The 27,222-nt window shown below is 37.6% G+C and overlaps 1 protein-coding gene across 1 annotated transcript in view; it reads right to left on the bottom strand.

Moving 5' to 3' along the window:
* Nucleotides 1–966: 966 nt before the first annotated feature.
* LOC147391119 (mechanosensitive ion channel protein 1, mitochondrial-like) overlaps nucleotides 967–27,222 on the bottom strand; it is a 38,493-nt gene continuing 12,237 nt past the window's right edge. Inside the window, exons 3-6 of the mRNA XM_086457743.1 lie at nucleotides 23,146–23,246; nucleotides 21,179–21,286; nucleotides 2,200–2,421; nucleotides 967–1,361 (exon numbers count right to left, since the gene is read on the bottom strand). Coding sequence (XP_086313869.1) covers nucleotides 1,248–1,361; nucleotides 2,200–2,421; nucleotides 21,179–21,286; nucleotides 23,146–23,246 — 545 coding nt within the window. The 3' untranslated portion in view covers nucleotides 967–1,247. The remainder of the gene's footprint in view (nucleotides 1,362–2,199; nucleotides 2,422–21,178; nucleotides 21,287–23,145; nucleotides 23,247–27,222) is intronic.

The following is a 27,222-nucleotide window of genomic DNA, read 5'->3' as shown; positions in this document are numbered from 1 at the left end:
AAACCTCTCAAATTGAATTTCTAGATAAGATTTTGTGAAAAAATCACCTTCACCAACCATCTTTTATGGACCGTAGCAAAAGCTCTGATACAACTTGACATAGCAAAAATGTGTGAATCAATAGATCTTATTAAAGGAATTAAGAGATTGTGTTCAATGGGACACACAAAATCAATTTGAATCAATAGATTCTATTGATAAACAATCAATAGATTCTAATAGCTTAGAAGAAAATAAAGTATAAAGTTAAAACATAATTAAGAGAAAAGATAATTGAATTGATATATTTCTAATTGGTTGAATTTCTTTTATGAAACTCCTTAAATAGATAACTTCATAAAAACTTATAAACATTCTAAATTACTAAAAAGTAACTTTTCCAACTTATCTATAACATAATACTAAGTTTTTAAACCTATTAAAAACTCAATTTGGACACTTCTAATTGTAATCTAAATAATATAAATGAAGTTAGAACAAAATAGAAACCTAAAACAAATTTGAGACAAAAAATTAGAAACTAGACAAAATAGAAACTTCCCAAAGTAGAAATAGAAACTAACTAACTAAAACTCAAAACTAAAATAGACTAAACAAATAAGACTAAAATCAAAATTGGATTGAGTATGGATCCAATCGGGTGAACCCGAACTAAGCTGGTCAAACTGAGTTGACTCGGTCTGAAAATTCCGATCTTCCTCATGTAGATGTCCTACATCAATTTTAAAACACAAGTGCTATTCATGTAGATGTCCTACATCAATTTCAAAACATAAGCGCTATCTCATGTATTCACCAAGACGAGATATGTCTAAAATCACCCAAAAATTGGACTAGTCCCACCACAATCCCGATTAGGTCAGTTAGATCACCGTTCAAACCGGGCAGATCATTTATTTGATTTTTTCAAAAAAAAAAACATGTTTTTCTTTTTTTCATTCGACTCAACTTGTGAATGCTAGTGGGTCCGATCCAACCTTGGGTTTTTTAAAAATTACTATAAACTATTACTACATTATCTACAAATAACATACATCAGGCATTTTCTCTTGAATATGATAAAACATGTACTAACTCTTGAATATGAACGGCAACTTCATCTGTAACTTACTTAAAATGCTAATTAATCTTAATATATGTTATAGACTTGAAATGTTGAAGGTAAAAAGAAACTATAAGAGCAAATTGAGCCAATTTATTAACCTAAAAAAAAAAAAAAAAAAGATGTTATCACCTTAACAAGTCACTCACTGGTAGGTTAAATCTTGTGACGTGCTACCCAGTGCAGCACCATGTTGCTTGATTATCCGTGCTACCTGTAGTAGAATATCTTGCTCTGTAGAATAGAACTCTTCTTTGCTCTACAACCACAACAAATACAAAATTAGAGCTGGTCATACCAAAAAAACAAAAAACGTGAAAAACAAAATGAAGGATGATAAGAATTAGCACTAAAACGCAAAAAACCATTAAATAGAAGATTTCAAATATATTTTTTTTGAGGATTTTATTTTTAGGTTGGAGCTTTTGTGTAAAGCAAGTAAGATCTCTTTGCTACTTCCTGCTTCTCTCTCCTGCATTGTGTGTGCATGCACGCACATGAGTGTGGGTGTGGGTGTGTGAGGTTTGGGTATGGGGTGGGTGTGGATGTCGATGTGGATGTGGGTGTGGGTGGGTGTGGGTGGGTGGGTGGGTGTGGGAGGGAGGTGGGTAGGTGTCTACATGATTTTGATCAATTTAAAAATATAGAAATCATGGGGAAAAAAAAAAGAAGCAAATTTTCTATAAGGGTATGTTAGAGCTATTAAACTTAATATCATACTCCTCCCAACCTTATTAAAACTTTAAAAAAAAAAATCCACCAAAAGTGACTAAAAGAAGAATTTACAAGAATCACCTAGGACATGAGACAAAATGCTTATAAAAGGTTACCCCAAATCCCATGAGTTCCAGTAAGCATTAAAGTAGGAAAGAGAAATAATTCAGGATTGACAATTTTTCGTAGTAATTGGATATGTAATGAAATAAGACTGACTTTAGCAGCGGCTGTCTTTGTAAAAGGGTAGATAATAAATAAGAACAATTTTAATGCAATAGAAATTTAGCATAAAACAATAGCATTTAAAGAAAAAAACTTCATTAGTTGATGTATTAATCCAAGTTATTGGAACTACTGTGAGTGGTACAAGGAAAATTTACCATATACTTAAGATTGCATCCAACAGACAATTCTGCAAATGATTTTTCTATTCGAGAAAGGAAACAGTAAGGAGCCTCCTTTCCCAAGAAAATTTTTGGGTTTGATTTCAGCATGGTCTTTATATCCTCTGTGATCTCAGGAATCTTTTCCAAATTATCAATCCATAAAGGGATTTTGGTCGCCATAGCACGCCATTGGGCACGTGATTTATTCACAATCACCTACAAAATTTACATGCCAAACACTAAGCTTTGTTATCCATATTATTCAAAAACAAATCTACACGGATAAAAGTAGTAAAAATCTCAAAGTGGGATTCAATACAATGAAAGAAAAAAAACCAGCGACTGAGATCCCCACAAAAGTAGCAATAAAATAGAAAGGAAAAAAAGGCTAAGATAGTGTCTAAAATGAATATATAATTAAGGATAAATGTCTAAAACATGCTTTTGCGGATACATGGATGCCTAGTTTCATTAAGTTGAGTATTACTTCTTAGTATTTGTTAGTATATATTTTCCTCCACTCTCTAGTGAGTCATACCCCAATTAAGCCCCGTGACCCTCTTATATTCATAGTTCTCCCCTTCTCCAATAGATCGGTCTTTTGGAGTAATTGGTTGGTTAACATGGTTTGATGATGAAAGACTCAACTATGAATATAAGATGGTCACGGGTTGAACTGGGGCACAATACTTGAGCACGTGACACTCGGGAGCGGAGGTGGATAACACAACACTCAACACTCCCCCTCACCCATAAGGGTGAAAAATTCCTAAGAGGAGACTAGAACCCGTGATTGTACGAACCTAGCGCTCTAATACCATGTTAACCAACCAACTTCTCCAAAAGACTGATCTTTAGGAAAGGGGGAGAACTAGGAATATAAGAGGGTCATGGGGCTTAACTAGGGTATGACAAACTCAAGAGTGGAGGAAAATATACACTCAACACACTCCATCTCTCATAAGAGTAGAAAAACTTGAACCCGTGACTTATACAAACCTAACTCTCTAATACCATGTTAACCAACCAACAACTCCAAAAGATCAATCTGATGGGGAAGGTGCAACTATGAATATAAGAGGGTCACAGGTCTAACTGGGGCACGATACTTGAGCACATGACAACCTAGAGCGGAGGCGGATAACAAACACTCAACACTCCCCCTCACTCATAAGAGTGAAAAACTCCTTCAAGGAGACTCGAACCCGTGACCTATACGAACGTAGCGCTCTAATACCATGTTAACCAACCAACTACTCCAAAAGGCCGATCTTTTGGAGAGGGGGGGAACATGGGGCTTAACTAGGTTATGACAAACCCGAGAGTGAAGGAAAATATACTATCAACAGTATTTATGTTATGTCAAATGTTATGAAACTTTTAATGGTACAAACCTATGTTACATGATATGTGGATTCGCTCGGTTCAAATTCAGGTTCGCGGTTTGTCATTTGCCATTCAAGAATGAATCCGGTTCGTAGGCTAGAAAGAGGTGAGGGAATTTGAAGGTTGAAATGATGAGTAGGATGAAAAAGAGATTGAAGATGGAAGTTTTGAAGAAGAAAAAAAACCCAAGTTTTTATTTTTCGCAGGTGGAAGTTGAGGGTTTTTGGCCATTTTTCATCAGTCTATTAATAAAGACCAAGGTCAAAGGGGTATGCTATCCGTTTAAATTTTTAGGGGATGTCTCAAATATTATCAACAAGTGGAGGGGTAGGTAAAAAAAATAAGATAATGCAGTTCATTGAGTTCGCTTCATTTCACGAACTGAGAGTGAACCGTACCGTCAATTGGTTTAGTTCGAATCAGTTTGCAGTTTGGTATCTTACAAACGAATTAGGTAACCCTGATACAAGCTTTTCCTTAACACTACAAAGTTTATTACAATATAGCATTTCTCTATGTTAGATGATAACATCAATAACGGAATGGTTTTAACCATGGTTTCAAATAAAATAATAGAATGGAAACTAACGACAGTTAAAATCGGAAGGCCAAGACCCGTTACAATTTTTTAGAAAATAACACATAGCATTATTGGACCACAAATAATGTCCGTTATGCTGTTGCATAACATCATTACTTTTGCATTTGTTTTTTGAAGAAAACAGTTTTCAAACTTTCATGATGGTTTACCCCAAGGGTTTGGCCTAGTGGCAAGCCGAGCCTTGACAACCTCCTCAAGAAGGGTAGGTCAAGTGTTTGAAACCCCACGAAACTATGAATTCCTTGGGGCCACCCTCCAGGGTCCGGTTGACCCTCAAATCAACCAATTGCACGAAGGACTTTCCGAGGGGGCGGTGCGTATGACCGTGGGATTAGTCTCACCCAATGGGTGGGGATACCCATGATAAGCAAAAAAAACTTACATAATAGTTGCTAACTTGCTATTTACCACCATTTCCATCATGTAAGTTCAAATGTCAAATTTTAAATTTGGATTTCAATTTAAAACAGATTTTTCGAAACATTTTTTAAATATCATGTGGAAAGGCCCACAGTGAGTGAATGTCATTCCATTACCATAATAATGGAAATAACAGTAACAGGCTAGCGGCCCATGGTATTACAACATCCCATAAAGTTATCTGAAATCTTGGTTAGAAGTCAAGAAAACACCAATCTGACAATGAGACAATTGTATTGTAGAAGTATACATGCAGCATTTGGTACATAAGCAATGTACATAAAGCATGTTGAAGTATCCCCACATCATAGATCAAATATAGAAGCATCATATTACTTTCCAAAAAGGCCTCTGTTATGCTATACAACAGATGCAAAATCAGCATGCAATGTCAATTAGAAAATGATCATTAAAAGAGAAGTCGCCCCTTGTAGAAAGCATAGGCGCAACATGGTGGAAATAACATCAATAGACAGAAGATACTAGCCTTGATTTGAACAATCAAACAATGATTCCTTGCTATGCTATATTGATAGAGTCGTCAATATTTGACATAGGTAAAATATAGGATTCAATAACTTGCAATATAATTTATATAGAAGTAAAAAAAATTAATCGATTATCATACCAGTAAGCACTAGGGCTTAGACCAATAGATCAGTTGGTTTGACACATTGCAAAAAAACAGAGGTTGGGGGTTCAAGTCTAGCTTACCCATAAAAAAATAAATAGTAAGTACGATAATGGATTGTGCAATGGGGTATCTCATGATTTATATCATACACAAACAAAAAGGAAAAAAAAACATATGAAAAAGTTATATTCTCAACATAGAAAAACCTGATATGGAAAAATAGAGGTCATAATTTTTAGCAAGGGTCTATTTGATTGCAGGCAATTTGTATTCTGTTGGAATACGAATTCCATGGGAAATGAATATCGTGGGAAAAATGAATTCCATTGTTTGATTGCACCAAGGAAAATGTCAAAAAAAGAGTTGGTTTGATGGAACCAACTCATTGAGTCAACTCGTCAGCTCAATCGAATCAACTCAAAAAGTGGATTGAGTCTAGTCTAAAACTCAACCAAGCTCTTTAGCTATATACAATATTTTCTGAACAAAAAAATATTTATTTATTCTAAAATTTTAAATAAATATTTATAAATTTAATAATTTTTGATCATTTGTTCGAGTTGACTCATGAGTTGTTGACTTGACTCAACTTGATGGACATCCGAGTCAAATCAAGTTTTAAAAACTATAATATTTAGCTTTGGGCGTGAGGGTAACATGAGAGAGAATTAGGAGGTGGGAGAATCATTTTCTTAGGGGATGGGAATCCATTTTCCCTCTAGGGTGGAAAATTGCCAAAGGTGGAAAATTGAATTTCAAGGAAAATGCGCAACCAAACACCTAAAAATTTGCATTTCGAAGGAAAATCATTTTCCCACCTATTTCCAAGTGCCATCAAATAGACCCTAAATTTTTAACTAAAACTCATAAGGAAATTACAATAAAAAATTATATAATAAAAAAATCTAGGCTAAACCGAAGAGGTTTAAGCATATTTGGAAATTATGGAAGTCCAATAGCATTGACATGGAATGAACTTTAAGCCCATGATGAACAAAATGTGACACTACGTGTCATTTTATCCTACAAATGTTAAGCAATTCTAAAAACTAATTGCCCTTCCACTTTGTCGAAACAAGTTGTAGAAATTCTTATAAGGGTTTCTTAGTTATTTCCAATCTTCCAAGGGTTCTTTTGTTATTAGTAACACTCTTATGATGTTAATATATATAAAAGTGAGAGAGAGAATAAAACAACTCTCTCTTCTTCTCCACAAAAACCCTAACCCTAAAACTCTCAAATCTACTTGGTATCAGAGCTCAAAATCAAAAAGGACCTTACAGACAAATTTAAAGAAAAAGGAGAGAGACAAAGAAGACTCTCTTACTTGTTGCGTCTGATGATATCAGTAGCCGGCATGCTGACGTCATCTGACGCTGTTTTCGTTAGATATTTTGATCTTTTCTTATTGTTTCTAAGATAAGGTGATTTTAGAGAATTTTTTAAACAAGTTTCATGCAATTTGGAATTGTTTTGAACAAGTTATGATGTTTTTAGTGTAAAATCAACAAAAATGACGAAAATTCAAGATCTGTCGTTTTCTCTCCATCTATTCATTTCGATTACTTGTTTCTGAGTTTGGACTTGAGTAGTTTGGTCGTTTTTTTTATGAGGAATCTAATGGTGGTGACCGTTGATCGATTGGTCAGATATTGAAGCTTCGGAGATCCTTTCTTTAGACCCCTTTCTGATTATTTTTTTTGTTGAAAATGGTATTTTCTATGCAAATCTGATCTCTTGTGCTATTTTCTGATCTGGATTGACTTGTTCTCCATATTCTAATGCTTGTCATGTGTTGTTAAAGAGAATAATAAGTGTGTTTCTCCATCGGGTGAAGTGTACATCAATTTCGGGTATCTAGTGGAGTGTATTTCGTGCTCACAAAGTGTTTGTTGTCTCTTCAAAAGGTTTTTTTACAATGTATGAGGTTAGTCAGTCTTCGAATATGCCTTTGAATAGTGAAGGGAGTATGAGTAATCCTCAAAGTATTGCTTTTAATCTTCAGATCACTATAGTGAAGCTAGATGGCCATAATTTCCTTGCTTGGTCTAAATCGGCCATACTATACACTAAAGGAAAAGGCAAAATGGGATATTTGACCAGTAGTTTACCAATTCCTGATTCTAAAGATCCAACCTTTGATAGATGGGATGCAGAGAATGCTATTGTTATGTCTCGGCTACTCCATTCTATGCAACCCGACATTAACAGTAATTACTTATTTTTGCAAACCGCCAAGGAGATATGGGATGCAGTTACAGACATATTCAAAAGTAGGCAACATAGCTCGTGTGTATGAGTTGTGCCATAGTATTTGGCAGATGAGGCAAGGTGATAAGTCTTGTCTACATATTACTCTACTCTCCGACGTCTATGGGAAGAGTTGGATCATTATCAGACATTTCGGGCCCATTGTTCTATCGATGCTATTGCGTATAAGAAGTTGGTTGAAGAAAATCATGTATTTGAGTTACTTGCCAGTTTAAACTCCGAGTACGAACAAGTCAAGGTTCAAATTCTAGAAAATGAGCCTCTTCCATCATTAACTACAGTATATTCCTACTTGTATCGTAAGGAGTATCGTCGTAATGCTATGCTCCAACCTACCATTCATGAAAGATCAGCCTTAGCCTCGATGTCCCAAAGAGGAGGTCGCAATGGTAGTCGTGCTCGAGGCGGTGGTCGTTCAGGGACAACTGCTGATGATAAAAATAAGTTGAAATGTGACAATTGTGGTCGTACTCGCCATACTAAGGATACTTGTTGGGATCTTCATGGCCATCCATCACATAGAGGTTCATTCGCAGTTGGCCGAGGAGGTAGTCGTTACGATAGAGAAAGGGGTTCAAGCGCTCTTTCTATTACTTCCATGGAGACATTAGAGCCTACTCCAACTCTAACACCAGCATCTGATAGTACTAACCTCTCTCGAGGTAAGATTGAGGCTTTTCGGCGTTTTATGGCTCAATTGGAGCCTCCTAATACGGCTTCTACATCTGCGGTCGCTTACTCAAGTACTTCAGCCTTGGCCTTCAGTGCATCTATTTCTACTCCTAACAGCTCTTGGGTTATTGATTCAGGGGCATCGGATCATATCACTGGTATGTCTTCATTTTTTTCATCTTATTATATCTATTCTGGTAGGGACAAAGTAAAAGTTGCCGATGGTTCTTATTCTTCTATAACTGGCAAGGGTAGTATTATTGCTCATCCATCTATGACCTTATCATCTGTTCTTCATGTCCCTAATTTTGCTTTAAACCTCCTTTTTGTGAGTTATATCACAAAATCATTAAATTATAATGTCACTTTTTTTTTCCTTCTCACTGTGTTTTCCAAGACTTGGATACGAGGAGGATGATTGGTACAGGACATGAGGAAGGAGGACTTTATTTTTTGGATCCCCCATCACGGGTTGCTACCTCGGTCCAGAAGCTTCCATCTACTGTTCAGAGTGGCCATCGTTTTGAGGAGTTAATACAGTGGCATAGGCACCTTGGCCATCCCTCCTTTTTGTTGCTTAAACGTTTGTTTCCTCAGTTATTTTATTTTATTTCTATGTCAGATCTTCAGTGTGAGATATGTGAATTTGCTAAACATTGTCGAACCTCTTATCCTGCCAATGGAAACAAAAACAGTTTACATTTTTTCTCTTGTTCATTCTGATGTGTGGGGACCTTCCCCAGTTACCTCATTACATGGTTTTCATTATTTCGTTACGTTTGTGGATGATTTTTTCTCGTGTTATTCAAAGCTAAAAGTGATGTGTATTCTATATTTAAACTCTTTCACAAAATGATTGAAACACAATTTTGTGTAAAAATTAAAGTCCTTAGATCTGATAATGGTGGAGAATACATGTCTGATGGTCTTGTTTCATTTTTTAGTATAGTAAAATTCACCAAACCACTTGTGTTAAGTACTCCTCAACAAAATGGCGTGGCTAAGAGAAAAAATCGTCACTTATTGGAAGTTACTAGAGTTCTCTTATTTACTATGAATGTACCGAAAGTGTTTTGGTCAGATGCTCTCTTAACTACTACGTTTCTTATTAATCGCATGCCTTCGCGTGTCTTGGGATTTAAAATCTTATTAAGGTTTTGTCTTCTCCTGATAAGGTGTTTCTCATTCCCCCCAAAGTCTTTGGGTGTGTGTGTTTTGTTCATGTCTCTCGAGTCGACCGCACCAAACTTGACCCTAAAGCCTTCAAATGTGTCTTTCTTGGGTATCCTTCGAATCAAAAGGGTTATAAATGTTATCATCCCCTTCTCGTAAATATTTTGTATCTATGGATGTAACATTTTTTGAATCTACCTCCTTTTATTCCTCTTGGAACACATCTCTCCAGGGGAGGACAAATGAAAGTAGAGAGACGTTTTTTCCCTAAGAGTTGTTGTCTTGTCTCTCCCTCTTCCCTCTAACAATGTTGATAGTGGTCATAACAGTGGTGATGATGGCCAAAGGGAGGTTCCTATTATACAAGAGAAAGAATTACAAGTCAGCAATAATGATGGCAAGAGGGAGATTCCTATTATACAATAAGAGAAAGAATTACTTATGTATTCTCAACATGACAAAGGCACTAAAGAGAGTCCTAATGAGCCCAACCAAGAATCCTCCCCAAATCCATCCGTCAAAAGTAATAGCCTTGCTCCTGAAGTTGATAATTCTAATATTCCATTGCAATTAGAAAAGGTGTTTGGTCATGTACTCGACATCCTATCTCCAATTTTGTTTCTGTAGGAGAATCAGGAAATCTGATCTCATAGAATCAAGAAAATAAGATATTCTTCTTGATTATTTTTTATCACTCGACTTTCTAGAATATTCATGTAATCTTCTACAATAGGATAGTTGGTTTATTATTCTAGATTATTCTTGAATTTCTAGATTATTCTTGTAATAGGATAGTTGGTTTATAAATACCACTATTGGGGCATTTGTAATGATCATCCAAGAATTCTCAATAAATTCAATTTTTCTACATGGTATCAAAGCATTAGGTTCTGATCTAGGGATTACCTATGGCGGGCCAAAATCCGTGGAAGACGGCTTTAACCGGTGCGACCAACAAGGACTCAGCGGCGTCAGGGGAAAGCATCGCAAGTTCGAACCTGAACTCCTCCATCTCATTCAGTGGTTCGGAAGGGTCCACGAATTCGTTCCAATTGAATATCCACCGCCTAAATGGAAAAAACTACACGGAATGGTCGCAAATCGTTCGTTTGATTTTGGAAGGCAAGGGGAAACTTGGATATCTAACAGGAGAAGTGACAAAACCTGCAGATGGAGATTCGACTCTCAAGACTTGGAAATCAAAAAATTCTTTGATTATTGCGTGGTTGGTGAACTCAATGGAACCCGCAATTGGCAAGCCCTTCATGTTCCTACCGACGGCTAAAGATGTTTGGGAAGCAGTCAGAGATACGTATTCCGATCTAGAAAATTCTTCGCAAATTTTTGGTTTAAAATCCAAACTTTGGCACGCAAAACAGAGTGACCGAGATGTAACCTCCTACTACAACGAGTTGATGACATTGTGGCAGGAGTTAGACCTCTGTTATGATGATGTCTGGGAATGCGCGAATGATAGTGTCCGGTTCATGAAACGACAGGAGAATGATCGTGTATTTATGTTCTTGGCAGGACTTAACAAAGAATTAGACGAGGTGCGGGGCCGAATTTTAGGGAAAACTCCTCTGCCAACAATTCGTGAGGCCTTCTCAGATGTTCTGAGAGAAGAAGCACGGCAGAATGTGATGCTTAACAACAAATCGGTTCCTAGTACTACTAACTCGGAAGTAGAAAGTTCTGCCTTTGTAACTCGGGATTTTCAGGAGGAGGTGAAGAAGGATGGTAAGCGTTCTGAACGGCCGTGGTGCGATCACTGCAAACGTCCATGGCACACACGGAAAACCTGTTGGAAAATTCATGGCAAGCCTCAAAACTGGAAGAAGAAGTCTGGTGGAGAAGGGCGTGCACTTCAGACTAGTGTCTCGGATCAAGAGCAGCAGTCTTCTTCAAGTTCGTTTCCTTTCACCAAGGAGCAGATAGACCAACTGTACAAGTTTCTCGAGTCTCAGAAAAATCCTTCTTGTTCTTTAGCTCAAAAAGGTAATTACCTGAAAACAGCTCTCATTGGTGTCAACCCTGATCGCACCTGGATCATCGATTCAGGTGCAACCGATCATATGACAGGCTTGTCAAATCCTTTTTCTTCGTATAATCCTTGTGCAGGTAATCAGAAAATTAAGATTGCAGATGGCTCTCTTTCAGCCATTGCAGGAAAAGGTTCTATTATAGTATCTCCATCATTCACTCTTCACGATGTTCTTCACGTTCCCAAACTTTCCTGTAATCTTTTGTCTATCAGTAAGCTAGCCCGTGATCAAAACTGTCAAACTAATTTTTTCCCAACTTATTGTGTGTTCCAGGATTTGACCTCGGGGAGGATGATTGGCAGTGCTAAACAGAGTGGAGGACTCTACTTCCTTGATGATAGATCTGAATCGAGGCAACAATCTCAACAAATAAGTTCCTGCTTTGAATCTATTTCTGTTTCCAATAATAATATTATGTTATGACATTTAAGATTAGGTCATCCAAGTTTCAAATATTTAAAACATTTGTTTCCTAAGTTGTCTGGCAATAAAGATCCATCTATGTTTCATTGTGAAATATGTGAATTTGCAAAACACCACCGTACATCTTTTCCTTCACAACCATATAAACCATCAAAACCTTTCACTATTATTCACAGTGATGTTTGGGGTCCTAATAAGATAAGTACACCTTCTAACAAGAGATGGTTCATCACATTTACGGATGATCATACTCGACTCTGCTGGGTGTATTTATTGAAAGAAAAATCAGAGGCCGAACGCGTTTTTAAAAATTTTTACAATATGGTGCAGACTCAATTTCAAACTAACATACAAGTTTTCAGGAGTGATAATGGGAAAGAGTATTTTAACATGACCTTGGAAAAAAAATTTCTTGAAAAAGGAATAATTCATCACAGTTCTTGCATCGATACACCCCAACAAAATGGTGTTGCAGAAAGAAAAAATAAACATCTGTTGGAGGTGGCTCGCGCGTTACTTTTTGCAACTAAAGTTCCCAAATATCTGTGGGGAGAGGCTGTTTTAACTGCTACGTACTTAATAAACAGAATGCCCTCCAAAGTTTTACAATTTCGAACTCCTTTCCAAGTTTTCACAAATTATTTTCCAACTGCTAGACTTTCTGCTGATCTACCTCTAAAAATATTTGGTTGTATGGTTTTTGTTCATGAACATTGAAAAATTGGAAAACTTGAGCTCAGAGCTATAAAATGTGTCTTCATTGGTTACTCCCCAACTCAGAAAGGCTATAAATGTTTTGACCCGATATCGAAAAAATGTTTTGTCACAATGGATGTTACATTTTTTGAAAAACAACCACATTTTAAGGATATTCATCTTCAGGGGGAGATTTTTAAGGAAGATTCATTTAACTCGGGCAATGTTTTTCTCTCAGATGATGTGTTTCTCTCGCAAGAGTCTGAGTCTAGTATCTTTGCACCTACAGTAAATGGCCAAGATTCGTTCCTTGAAACTCCTCCTATTATGAGTGATGTTTTCCCTGAGTCTAGGCCTACATTTGAAAAACAATCTAAAAATCAGAATTCTGAACAACAATTTTTGGAAATCGAAAATAAGGAACAGCTTACTATAATGTCATAACAGGATAATAGATTCAAGGAAGGTGACCGAACTTGGAAAGGGATTGTTTACTTGAAGAAGAATCATAAGAAAAGGGAAGACGAATTGACTCTGCAGCACAGCCATGATTCTGAACCAAGGACGAATCAACAATCTGAATCTGTTACAAGTAATTCTCTTTCTCTTCCCAACAGTCAGTCTAAGCCTTCTGATTTAGACATTCCTATAACTCTTCGTAAAGGGGTTAGATCTTATACTAGTCATCCACTGTCTAAATTTGTGTCATACTCGAAATTGTCTTCATCTCTTGCTGCTTTTACCTCTCAATTGTCCAGTGTAGAAATTCCTAACAGTGTACAGGAGGCTCTAAAGGTTCCAAAGTGGAAGGAAGCAGTACTTGAAGAGATGAGAGCTCTTGAGAAGAACAATACTTGGAGTGTTGAGGCATTGCCAGCTGGGAAGACCACTCTGGGTTGTAAATGGGTCTTCACTGTGAAGTACAACTCTGATGGGTCAGTGGAAAGATACAAGGCTAGGTTGGTGGCAAAGGGATTCACCCAGACATATGGCATTGATTATTCTGAGACTTTTGCTCCTGTTGCAAAATTAAACACGGTGAGAGTACTTTTATCTATTGCTGTTAATCTGGGCTGGCCCTTGCAACAACTAGATGTGAAGAATGCCTTCCTCAATGGTGACTTAGAGGAAGAAGTGTACATGGATAGTCCGCCGGGCTTTGAGGAGAAGTTTGGCTTAAGAGTATGCAAACTAAAAAAATCCCTGTATGGTCTCAAACAGTCTCCAAGGGCTTGGTTTGAGAAGTTCACACAGTCTGTCAGAAAACAAGGATATTCTCAAGGACAAGCTAATCATACCTTGTTTTTCAAGTTCTCTCATGAAGGAAAGGTTGTTGTGCTAATAGTTTATGTTGATGATATTATTCTCACAGGTGATGATGTGATCGAAATAGAGAGACTGAAGAAAAGTCTTGTATTAGAATTCGAGATCAAGGATTTGGGAGCGCTAAGATATTTCCTTGGCATGGAAGTTGCTCGTTCAAGGAAAGGAATCGTTGTCTCTCAACGAAAGTATATTTTTGATCTTTTGAAGGAAACCGGGTTGAGTGGTTGCAGATCGGCTGAGACTCCCATGGATCCCAATGTAAAGCTTTGGGAAGAAAGAAGTGTTCCTGTTGATACTGGTAGATACCAGAGATTGGTTGGAAAACTAATCTATTTATCTCATACTCGACCGGATATTGCCTTCTCTGTCAGTGTTGTTAGTCAATTTATGCACGCACCTTATGAAGAACACCTCGAGGCGGTCTACCTTATTTTGAGATATTTAAAGTCTACTCCTGGAAAAGGTATGTTTTTCAAAAAGACAAATCAAAGGAGTGTTGAGGTATTTACTGATGCAGATTGGGCAGGTTCGGTGAATGACAGGAGATCTACTTCAGGGTATTGCACCTTTGTGTGGGGAAACTTGGTTACCTGGCGAAGCAAGAAGCAAAATGTTGTTGCCAGAAGTAGCGCAGAGGCCGAGTTTAGAGCAATGGCTCAAGGGATCTATGAGGTATTGTGGATATACAGAATCCTAAAAGAACTCAAGATGACTGTGGAACTTCCTCTGAAGCTGTATTGCGACAACAAGGCTACAATAAGTATTGCTCACAATCCTGTCCAGCATGATAGGACGAAGCACATTGAGATTGATCGACATTTCATTAAGGAAAAAATTGAAGCTGGAACTGTTTGCTTGCCGTTTGTGCCTTCTAGTCAGCAAACAGTCGACATCTTGACTAAGGGGCTTGCTAGACCTAACTTTGAACATCTGATAAGCAAGTTGGGCATGATTGACATCTATGCACCAACTTGAGGGGGAGTGTAGGAGAATCAGGAAATCTGATCTCATAGAATCAAGAAAATAGGATATTCTTCTTGATTATTCTTGATCACTCTTGACTTTCTAGAATATTCATGTAATCTTCTACAATAGGATAGTTGGTTTATTATTCTAGATTATTCTTGTAATAGGATAGTTGGTCTATAAATACCACTATTGGGGCATTTGTAATGATCATCCAAGAATTCTCAATAAATTCAATTTTTCTACAGTTTCATATGATGTTTTGTCTTCCTCCTATCGCACTTTTGCTATTGCTTTGTCCTCAATATCTGTTCCTCGTAGTGTTGTTGATGCCCTATCTCAACCAAGTTGGAAAAAGGCAATGGAGGAGGAAATGTAGGCCCTTGAGAAGAATAATACTTGGGATATGGTTGTTCTTCCTAGTAGGACTGTGAAGGATAGATCAAAGCCAGACTTGTCGCCAAGGGTTACACTCAAACTTATGGCATTGACTACTGTGAAACATTTGCTTCGGTAGCAAAAATGAACTTTATTAGAGTGTTGTCATCCCTTGCAGCCAATCAAGATTGGTCATTGCTACAATTTGATGTGAAGAATACTTTTTTGCATGGTGACTTAGAAGAAGAAGTGTATATGACACTTCCTCCTGGTTTTAAATGTCCAGTACTTGAAAGGAAAGTGTGTAGACTAAAAAAGGCGTTATATGGCTTGAAACAATCTCCTAGAGCGTGGTTTGAAAAGTTTCACTGTGCCATGGTGGGGTATGGTTACAAGCAGAGTCAAGCTGACCACACATTATTCATTAAACATTCCAATGAGAAAATTACTGTTCTCGTAGTCTATGTTGACAACATTGTAGTGACTGGTAATAACTATGATGAAATGAAAAAATTAAAATACCAGTTAGCAAAGGAGTTTGAGATTAAGGACTTGGGTCAATTGAAATACTTTCTTAAGATTGAAGTTGCTAGATCAAAGAAGGGTATTTTCATCTCGTAACGAAAGTATATTATGGATCTCCTTCATGAGACAGGTACGATGGGTTGCAAGCCTTGTGATACTCCCATTGAGTCAAACTATAGGCTTCATGAGTCCAATGGTGAGCCCTGCATTGGTGTTGAGAGATATCAGAGACTTGTGGGCCGGTTTATCTACCTCATCTTAACCCACCCAGATATTGCTTATGCAGTTAGTGTGGTAAGCCAGTTTATGCATGCACCAACTGCAACTCATTTAGATGCTGCTTATAAAATCCTAAGGTACTTAAAATCCACTCCTAGACAAGGTTTATTATATGCTTGTCATGGTAGTTTGCGTGTTGAAGCTTACGTAGATGCAAATTGGGCAGGATCAGTGTCAGATCATCGTTCCACCTCTAAATATTGCGCATTTGTTGGGGGTAATCTTCTTTCTTGGAGAAGAAAGAAATAGAAAGTGGTTGCAAGATCCAGTGCAGAAGCTGAGTTTAAGTGTATGGCTCATGGGGTGTGCGAGCCTCTATGGCTTCAAATCCTCTTAACCGAATTGAATCTTCCTATTCATGGGCCGATGAGTTTGTATTGTGACAATAAAACAGCCATTAGTATTGCTCATTACCCAGTTCATCACAATAGAACTAAACACATTGAGATAGATAGGCACTTCATCAAAGAAAAGTTGCAGTATGGGCACATTTGTACTCCATTCGTGCAAACTGAAGATCAGTTGGCTGACATCCTTACTAAGGGGCTGGGTAGTTTACATTTTCATAGCATTGTTAACAAGTGGGGCATGAAAAATATATATGCACCAACTTGAGGAGTGTAGAAATTCTTGTAAGGGTTTCTTGGTTATTTCCAATCTTCTAAGGGTTCTTTTGTAATTAATAACTCTTATGATGTATATATGAGTGAGAGAGAGAATAAAACAACTCTCTTCATCTCTTTTCTTCTTCTCCACAAAAACCCTAACCCTAAAACTCTCAAATCTACTCAAGTAGTGTAGAACACCATGCCCTCCCCATTTGTCAAACACATGCATACACAATGGTATCATAACATAAATTTTTCTATGGTCATAATTTATATTACCTTTTCTAGATATGAACTTCTATATTGCATATTTAACAAAACTAAGGTATTGCTAGAACATCTTTCAACGTACAAAATAAACAAATGGACATGCCAATGTATCAGGTTTGGATGGTTAAACTCAGAAAATAACACATGTGTTTGTGTCTTTGTTACAAAGATCCTTAAGTGAATCTACTTATCCTCAATTTTCCCTTTCACATCATTTTTTCTCTCGTCACTCTACACTCTAGGTTCTTGAAACAATTATCTTTCTTCTTTTCCCTTGTACCATTACTGTCTTTATCTTCTTCTTTCTATTTTATCTTTTTTATTCCTGGTTTACAACCTCACTCTCATAATCTCTTCTCAAACCTTTTGCTTCCTTATTTAAATCTTTCTTCTCTTCCTAATCAAATTCCCATGAAACATTTGCTTCTTTTTTTTTCAATCTTTACATTCCGCTCTTGACGTTGTAATATGAAAATTTCTTCTTTTTTGACCTTCCTAAATCCGGATCTTAGGTCTTCGTTTCTCACCCTAGCAGAAATGCAACCCCAAGTCTTCTTCTCTACTTACGGTCCTAGCCCTTAATTTGAAGACAACCTCAAAACCTAGATATCACTCTATTTGGTCCCCAGCTTCCTGTTCAGCCTGTATGTGCATGGTTCAACCAATATGATTCAAGGGTTGCATCTCTGAGCATTGCTTCAGATCTTGGTTGATGATTTGGCAATTACAGGGGCTGAAAATGCAAGATAGAATGCTCTATAAGAGTGGTCAATAGGTTAAAATGTGCTTTTTGTTGGGTAGCTTTGGGGAGAAAAGAGCATTTATTCTTCAGACATAAAGGACTGGCTATTAGTATTGTGGCTGGTGATGAGGATGTGATATCTGTGAATTTCTGCGAGTTTCAAGCTATAGAGGAGTGTTCAGCTAGCCATAAACCTGAGTAAAGATGTTGAAAGTTTTCTCAGATTCACATTAAGATGAGCATCCTTCGCGGTGATTTAGAAGGAGTTGCAAAGATGATAAGGGAGCGGATGGTGTTTTCTCAAGTCTTGTGAATTCTTCCATGTTTTAGAAAGGCTAATAGAGCAGCCAATTTCTAGGCAACTAATGTTAACTTCAATTCCATATGGTGAGATTGAGCCTTAATCCTTCCCTTTGGATCCAAGGAATATTATGGAAGCGAATGCTAAAGAGCTTTTGTATCATTGGTTGCAAATTCTCTTTAATTCGTTAACTAGAAGTGTGTGGGACTTCTATAACTTCGCGAAGAAATGAGAGTTGGTTGTTTGCCTCAGAAATATGCTTTGTTTACATGGTTTAACATTTAAGACTTTCTTGGAAAATCCACTTTTCTGATGTGTATCAAGAAGCCATCCCAATACCAGAATCAGATCATTGCCCTATATTTGGACAGTGGAGATATCGGTAAAATAGCCTTTCCAGTTCACTTTGAGATCATGTGGTTCCATGAACCCAAGTTGTTGAGGTCATTGCAAAGTGATGGTGTTGATCAAAGGATGTCATTTTGGCCATTTTGTCTTCAAATGGGACTACTTGATAGGGGTTAATCTTTGTATTAGCTCCTGTTTGGTTTTTTGTCTCGAGGTCCTCGCTCATCAGAGACATGTTTTATAATTATTTTTTTCATAAATAAAGAGTTTTATTAATAAGAGAGAGATGTTCAAGATGACCAAACCAAAACAGAGGAACAAAACAAGCTAAAACGTACATAATAAAAGATGCAATTACACAGAATTACTGCAGACCCACTCCCATTTCCCCATAAAGTCATCGAAGAATGTTCTGATTCATCAAAATTTTTACACCAAGCATTCCTTTCCTTCCAAATCCCCCAACAAACAGCAAATGGAAGAATGCCCACAATTTCCTCTTAAACACCAAGAAACCATAACCAAGCAGTAACCAACTCTCAAACAATACCAGATGGGCATAGGGAAGCACCACGAAATGCCTAACAAACCTATGAAATGGGACTAAATATCCCTAACCAATTTGCAATGCAAAAGGACGTAATTCGCGGACTCCATAAGTGGTAACCAACTCTCATACAATATGTGAATGGAGATAGGGAAGCACCACGAAATGCCAAAAAAGCCTATGATATGGGACTACATCTCCCTAACCAATTTCCAATGCAAAAGGACGTAACTCGCGGACCCCCCACCCCCCAATCCATCATAGACATATTGCAAAAAATTGTTGAAATCATACATCCACTAAATAAAATTATACATCATCAAGATCCTCCTCATAATTGCTGCCCAAATGGAAAAAGACATTTTGGAGGGAACCTTTGGGACACAAACTTCCATAGACGAAAAGCGCCAATACTACAATCGAAATCTGGAATAATAAAAGGATTTCACCAAGAATACCCTTCTCTTGTCTATCTACCAACATTAAGAATCTTCATCATTGATAGTGTAGTTAAAGGCGAAAGGCACACTTAAGGCGAAAAGGCCTCCTAGTGCCTAAGGCGCGGCGAGGCACACACTAGAGTGAAGTAGGGCACAATAAAATTATGATATAATTATAACATTATTAAAATAAACAAAATAGTGAAAAGTGGGTTCTAAATATTTCACAAGTATAACGTGTACAAAAGTAAGGTCTATAAATAAGTTAAAGTATTCAGCACTTCAATAAGAAGAAGAAACAAGCAGCAACAACACATGCTTTTGCTACACACAATAACAAACTGTCAATGGGCGGGTTCAGACCAGGCTTGGATGAGCCCTAACCCAACCCTATAGAGGCATGCTCTGCCTAAGACCAAACTTGTAGCTCTATTGGGGCTAAAGTGATTAAGCCTTAACCCAATCCCAATGGGCTCGAGCTGATAAAAATGACAATGTAAAATTAAACATTTAAAATGGTAAAAAAAAATTATATTTTTTTAAATAAATCTTTTTTATGTAAAGATTACAATATCAAATCTAAAACTGATATCTTATTTTAAAAAATACATATATTTTATTCAATTTTTAATGAGGTGTAAGCCTGTGTGGCCTACGCCTTGACTAAGGTGTAGTACACCTTACTTACACTGCCCTGCCTCAAATATATTAAGACACCTTTTTTCCATCCTGCCTTGAGGCACACCAAGGCGCTCGCCTTGACAACACTGATCATCGAGTAGAAGGGCCATAGCAATGATAATGACAAGTCTAGCAATGGAGTCTATCTCACAATCATTGTTAAGACCTCTCCAAAAACCAAACTCCCAAATCCCTATCAACTCTGCAGTCTGATCAAACAATAAAACTGGATAATGGAGTTTTTTTCTTCAAAGACATCAAACAAGCCTAGAAATTAGTCCTTGAGAGGGGACGACCCACACCAACAATCCTCCAAAAACCTCACTGGACCTCCAATTCTAAATCCCACCTTATCCCCAAAGGCAAGAAAAACCTTTTGGATGCCTTTCGAACATAAGGACCCCATTGCTAGAATGCCACCAACACATGGACCTTTATTACACTCTTGTGACCCGAGGTTCAAGAAAAGATATAAGAGTTTTGATGATCCATCATATTCAAAGCCTCAGTTGATAAGCTATATGCCTCATGAGCTTTTGCTCTTTTAGTAAGGTACGATAAGCTTTGAGGAAGCCCAGCCCAAATGCAGCTTCAAGGAGTAATCCTCACCATCTTCTAAAACCATAAGGACCCCATTGCTAGAAAGCCACCAACAGATGGACCTAAATTACACTCTTCTGACCCGAGGATCAGAAAAGGTGTAGAAGTTTTGGTGATCCATCTTATTCAAAGCCTCAGTTGATGAGCCATATGCCACATGAGCTTTTATGCTCTTTTAATAAGGTGCGAGAAGCTTTGAGGAAGCCCGGGCCTAACACAGCTTCAAGGAGTAAGTCTCACCATCTTCGAAAACACTAATTTAAATCAATACATTTACAGTGCACTTATTTAGGATATGTATGAACTCAACATATATATATATATATAGGGTGGCGTTCAGAGGCCCTAAAGAGAGCCAAACATTGTGCCAAACATTTTTTAAATGTATGAGTTAGAAGTTTCAGAATGGGCTGATTTTTTGTGAGGATGATCTATATGATGAGGAGATCACCCTCACCAAAAATCAGCCCATTCCGAAACTTCTAACCCCATCAAAACTGGTTTACAAAAATCGGACAGTCCACAATTCTTCAACTAGTAAACTAAGCTTAGAAGTTTCGGAATGAGCTGATTTTTGGTGAGGATGATCTCTTCAATATATATACATATATATTATAAAAGAGAGGAGAAGCAATGCACACCTGACTAGAAAATAGAGAATTGGGAACAATGACGGGAAACTTCTCAGCATTCAATAATGATGTGGTAGTAAGTCCCATTTCTATTACTTGACCTTCAATAGATCCAGCCTGCAAAACTAATAATTATTACATTTCACTAGTATAAATTGCAAAACAGGATGTGAATAAGTATGAACAAACCAGAGAAAATTTGGTTAGAGTTCCATTCCAATAAGGATAAATATATTGAAACCCTCTTGTGCCCTTACAAAGTGACAATTGTAGAATCACATTCTGAAAGGAAACCCAATGTAGAGCTTAAAATATGCTCAGATCACTTTTCTAGCATCTCATCCGTGGTATACAGTCTTTATGGTGGTGAAGTTACTGTGAACTGTAATTGAGTTAAACATGGTGAACCATTACCGAACAAGTTTTCTATAATTTAGGCACCAAATGCATGATGTATCATGTACCAAAAAACTATAAATATAAAGCAGCAGCAAAATAGCTTGAATGCTGTGCTCATAAACAAAATGAAGAGGCACTCAATGTTAATTAAAATATGATAGACGATAATACATTTTGGTAGCCCCAAAATTAGGATGAAAAAGATATTATGATCAATATGTCATTATTTTTTTTTATAATGAATATATGAATGGCAAAAACAGTAACTGAAACGCAATCTTACAAGATAATGTAGAATTACCTTTTTTTAGAAGATTCTATCAAGGTTTGAAATATCATTTCATCTCGATGTCTCATGTTTCTCAAAAACCGAAACATTTGAAACAATTAAAAAGGTCTTTCAGAGGATACCCAAGTCAAGGGACTTGTAATTAGTTTGAAAATACAGGGGTTTCTCAAAAATCACTTTGTGAATTTTTGAGAGGTGACTGTGGTCAAGGGCAAGTCATCTCTTCAACACCACAGTGTCTCTGTAGTTTGTCTCAAAGAAAAAAAAACAAGAAAGAAAAGAAGAGGCCGACCTTGAACTCCAGCGACGGCGACTCATTAATCAGGTTTTTTTTTCTTCTCAGATCTGGTTCTTTCTCTCACGTCTGGATCTTTCTCTCAGATCTAGATCTCTCTATCTCAGATCTGTGTTTCTCAAACTCCCTCTTCTTTTGGATCTCTTAGATATACAAGAAAAAATTCAATGTTCTATCGATTATTCCAATTCCAATGATGTTTCGTTTCGAAAAGTTGAAAATCCCAAACGTTTCGGCCGATACAAAATGAAATTTTAAACCATGGATTCTATTGCCACACCAACTTTTATTAACACCAACCCAATTCATATGTTAATCACCAAAGAAGTAGCACACATTTGGGGCAGCGTTAGCAAAAGTTGGTGAGGCAATAGAAGCGTTCTTTTTTACTAGAAAAATACACCATTGAAAATAAGTCTTACAAATACATTTTAAAAGCATGCTTAACACTTTGATTTGTTGTTGTGAGTCACAAGGAAAATAGACAATTAGAACGTAGCTTATAAATTAACCTCAGAATCCTAATCAGTCCAATGCATCATTCCTCACTTTACCTAAGGTAAAGCAATGTATAGGCAAGATAAATGTCTCGGGAAGCCACTTGAACAGTTGTACCTGAACACCATTGACAAGACTCATTGCAGATTTCCTATCAGACTTACAAAACAAGTTGAATAGAAAAATAATTTTACCACCAACAGCAGTAACCGAAAATCTGCATTGAGATAGATCACATTGAAACAAGTTCATAGATAAATAAAAAATAAAAAAGATTAATGCTGAAGTGACCTCAAGATTGGACCTCACATTGCACACCCTGACGTGAAAGTGTACGTGAACCATAGATGCTTTTCCTTGAGATACGAGTGAAAAAGCATCTATGGTTCCTATCCACTTTCACGTCAAGATGTGCGATATGAGGTCCAATTTTGAGTTCACTCCAGCACAACTCAAAAAACAAATCATCTCATAGAAGGGCCATTTTCAATATACTTTTATGGTGTCTCCCAATGAAAAGGGCTTTGAAAATTGCATGGACAATCCACTGAGGACATTTCCAAGGATGTCTCTGGCTGCAAAAGCAGTAGCAACTCCTGCATCCAAATAAAAAATGGCTCAGATCCAATTGATGATAGAATGAAAAAGACATAAAACACTGACTAGGCAATCTAAATTAAGGGTTAGGAACCAATTAATCAAATCACTTCACCCCTTGCTGGCCACCACCCTAGTGCTTTAAAAGGCCAGGTACACAAGGCATGTACTGGAAGTGGTGACAGGCGTGTCCATGGGACTAGTCGGACTAAGTCTGGATACCCATGTATCAACAAAAAAAAAAAAGCCTATATGGAAAGTTTGCAAACATAATTGATAAAGACAATTAACAGTGATGTGTCGTACATGAAAAATCATTAACTCACTCCTGTGATTATATAGGAACGGCTCACAAAAGATTGAGACAAATACTTCAATCTTTTTCCATTGCATTGATAAATATCATTATGTACAGAAGAGAGGACCATATGAGGTGAAAATCGCATGCATGGTTTTGGATCAGGGATTCTTTGAAGAGAATGAATGATGGCAATGGATGTCAGCTAAATCCAAGGAAATTAAGTGAAGACTTTACAGGATGCACGCAACTAGTTATTGATCCCTATGATTGAAGTTATATATTATACATCGTAAACCTTATCCACACAAGTGAACACTTGGGAATATTAGTTCCGGGTACTAGAACAAGGCTCATTCATAGGCGTTCAAAACGTATTCTGTGGAGCATTCTTCCCGTCGCCCTTTGTTGGGGGCTATGGATGGAGAGGAACAATCAGATATTTGAAGGAAAGGACTCTTCCTTTCAAGAGAATGATCTCTTCTAGCTGCAATTCTTTCCCATCAAAAGTGCGTCTATTCCTCCCCTTTCACAATCCCCAACAAATGGCAAAAGGAAGCAGATTCCACAAGATTCGTTTGGCTGCTCTAAATGAAAAACCCCAACTAAGCAAGACTCAAAGAGCTCCCTCGTAGTACTTGGAAAGCACCCAGCCAATCCAAAGAGACCAAGAAAATGAGACCAAACACAACGAGCAAAAGGAGGTGATTGGTTGTCTCCCCATTTCACGAACATAAGAAACAACAATTAGGGGAATAAAAACCTTTGATGATCAATTGATCCATCGTGGTCAATTTTCCCCAAGAAGCTAGCCAAACGTACAACGAGATTTTTTAGGGGACTTTGACACCCCAACTAAAAGAAGCAAGAAAAGAAAAGGTAGACCTCGGCATCCCAACAGCATGCATTGATTGAACCGAAAAACTCCCATCCCTTGAACCATCCCAAAGTCTACAATCTTCCAAAGCTTCATCCACCTGCAATACTCCAACTAACTCTAAAAGCTGGTCCACACTACTATCTCCCAGTCATTAAAATGCCTTCTGAAGTCAAAATTCCAGCCCCTATCGTTACGCTCATTCACTACAAAAGAATCAATAGTCTTTCTTGTCTTCGTGGACACCATATATAAATCAAGGAAAAACTCCAAGAGAAATACCTCCCCACACCACCTATCTTCCCAAAAGCGTATCATGTTACTTCTTCCAACTTTGAATTTTACCTTTTTGCGGAATAACGGAATTCTTCTAAGGATCCCCTTCCAAACCCCACACCCAAATGCCTCTTTTGCATCTCTGCTCTCCCACCCGAACTCATGGACACCAAATTTTTGTGCCACCACAATTCTCTAGTAACTATCAACTTCTTCCCCAAACCTCCAAAGCCACTTTGCAAGTAAAGCCGAGTTCATTGCAACAAAGGACCTAAAACCCAAGCCCCCTTGCACCTAAGGCAAGAAAATCTTCTTCTAGCAAATCATATGAAATTTCCTCCTATCCTCCTTATCATGCTAGAAAAAATCCCAACAAATCTTATTCATTCTCAACTCCACACTACACGGCAAAGAGAATAGGGACAAAAAATAATTAGGTATACTAGTCAAGGTACTCTTGATCAAAGTTATTTTACCCCCTTTTGACAAATGCCTCACTTTCCATGAGCTCAACCTTTACCCCATTCTTTCAAGCACCGGATCCCAAATCTCCTTGCTTCAACAATTAGTGCCTAGAGGAAGACCTAAGTAAGTGGATGGAAGTACTACCACATTAAAAAGCCAATTGAAGCCGCCATCACATCTACCCCCTGATCTACACAAACACCAAAGACCTTGCTCTTTCTCAAGTTAACAAAAATTCCTGACACCGCCTCAATGCACCCAAGAACACCGCTAAGAAACCTTAATTGAACGGTCAAAAAATCCAAAGAGATCAAAGTATCATCAGCAAAGTGCAAATGAGAGACAAGATGATTCTCCGTTTTGAAACCCTACAAATTCTCGTTCATCACCCCTTTCGACATCATTCTACTGAGAACTTCCATCACCATCAAAAATAAATAAGGTGATAGCGGATCTCCTTGCCTCAAACCCCTTGAGCTTCTAAAATACCCTTCAAGAGACCCATTTACCAAGATAGAAAAAGAAGGGGAGGAAACACATTTCATAATCCAAAATATCCATTTTTCCCCGAACCCCATTTTCCTCGAGAGATACTCAAGGAATGACCAACTTACATGATCGTAAGCTTTCTCCAAGTCTATCTTGCAAACTAACCCCGGGTTTTTTTGCTTCCTTGATGAATCAATACACTCATTAGCAATAAGAATACCATCGAGAATATGACACCCCGCAACAAATGCCCCTTGAGACGAACCGATTACATTCTGGATTACTTTCTTCAATCTAGAAGCGAGGACTTTGGACAAGATTTTATACATCGAACCAACAAGATTAGTCGGGCGTAAGTCTGTAACATCATCTGCCCCTTCTAGTTTAGGAATCAACGTTACAAAAGTACAATTCAATCCATAATCAAGAAAACCTTCCTAGAAGAACTCGTCCAGAATCGCCAGTAAATCAAACTTAATCACTTCCCAACAAAATTTGAAGAAACCTATTGAGAAACCATTTGGCTCGGGGCTTTATCATCCACCATCTCACTCACAACAACGCGAACCTCCTCCTTATCAAACAATCTCTCGAGCCACGACTGTTGATCCACTAAAATGTTATCAAAAGGAAGACTATCAAGCAAAGGTCTCGCCGAAAAGTTTTTTGTATATAGATCCCTATAATACTCTACCACGCCTAAAGCCACTTCTTCATCTCCCACTCTCCATATGCCCTGGACCTTCAATCTAGAAATAAAGTTTACCCTACTATGATAGCTCACCATGTGGTGAAAAAATCTGGTGTTGTTGTCTCCCTCCTATAGAGCCACTTCACCCTTGACTTTTGTTTCCAAGAAATTTCATTCATAACCGCCACCCTTTGAAATTGACCTCGTAAATCTTCCTTTTTTACCCTTTCCTCTCTAGCTAACTTCCTAGATTCCTCCTTATCAATAACTTCAATCTCCCCCATTAAAACCTTTAATTTTGCATTTACTAAGCCAAAAGCCTCTTTGTTCCACCTTTTCAAATTTTATTTGGCTGCCTTTAATTTATTTCTCAACACCACACCCAGTCTTCCTTCAGAAGGTAAAACATCCCATCAAGAATTTACCAAGTCTAAAAAATTAAGATACAATAACCACATATTCTCAAATCGAAATGGAATCGAATGCCTCCTAGCTTCTCCCACTTTTAAACAAATTGGGCAATGATCAAAGGCTGGATTTGGAACATATTCTTGAAGTATACCCACTCTTCCCAATCTAATGAGATTAAGAACCCGTCCAACTTATTGAGAATTGGAGCTTCTTGCCTATTAGACCAAGTAAATTTTCCACCACAAAGAGGAATATCCAACAGCCCATTTTTATTCACGAACTCCCCAAATCTCCGTATCCGAGAAATTACCCTCGACTCCCCTAGCTTTTCACAGGAGAAGCAAATAACATTGAAGTCACTGCCAATACACCAAAGGAGACCCCATCGTACACTCAAATCATCCAATTATTCCCAGAACTGAGGCCAATCACTATGACGAGAGGGACCATAAACCCCAATAAAGATCC

Source organism: Akebia trifoliata, chromosome 11 (genome assembly GCF_017979445.1).
Source record: "Akebia trifoliata isolate Shusen 1 chromosome 11, ASM1797944v1, whole genome shotgun sequence".
NCBI lineage: Eukaryota > Viridiplantae > Streptophyta > Magnoliopsida > Ranunculales > Lardizabalaceae > Akebia > Akebia trifoliata.
Note: the sequence above shows the minus strand (reverse complement) of the source record. Positions and strands in the feature narration are given on the sequence as shown.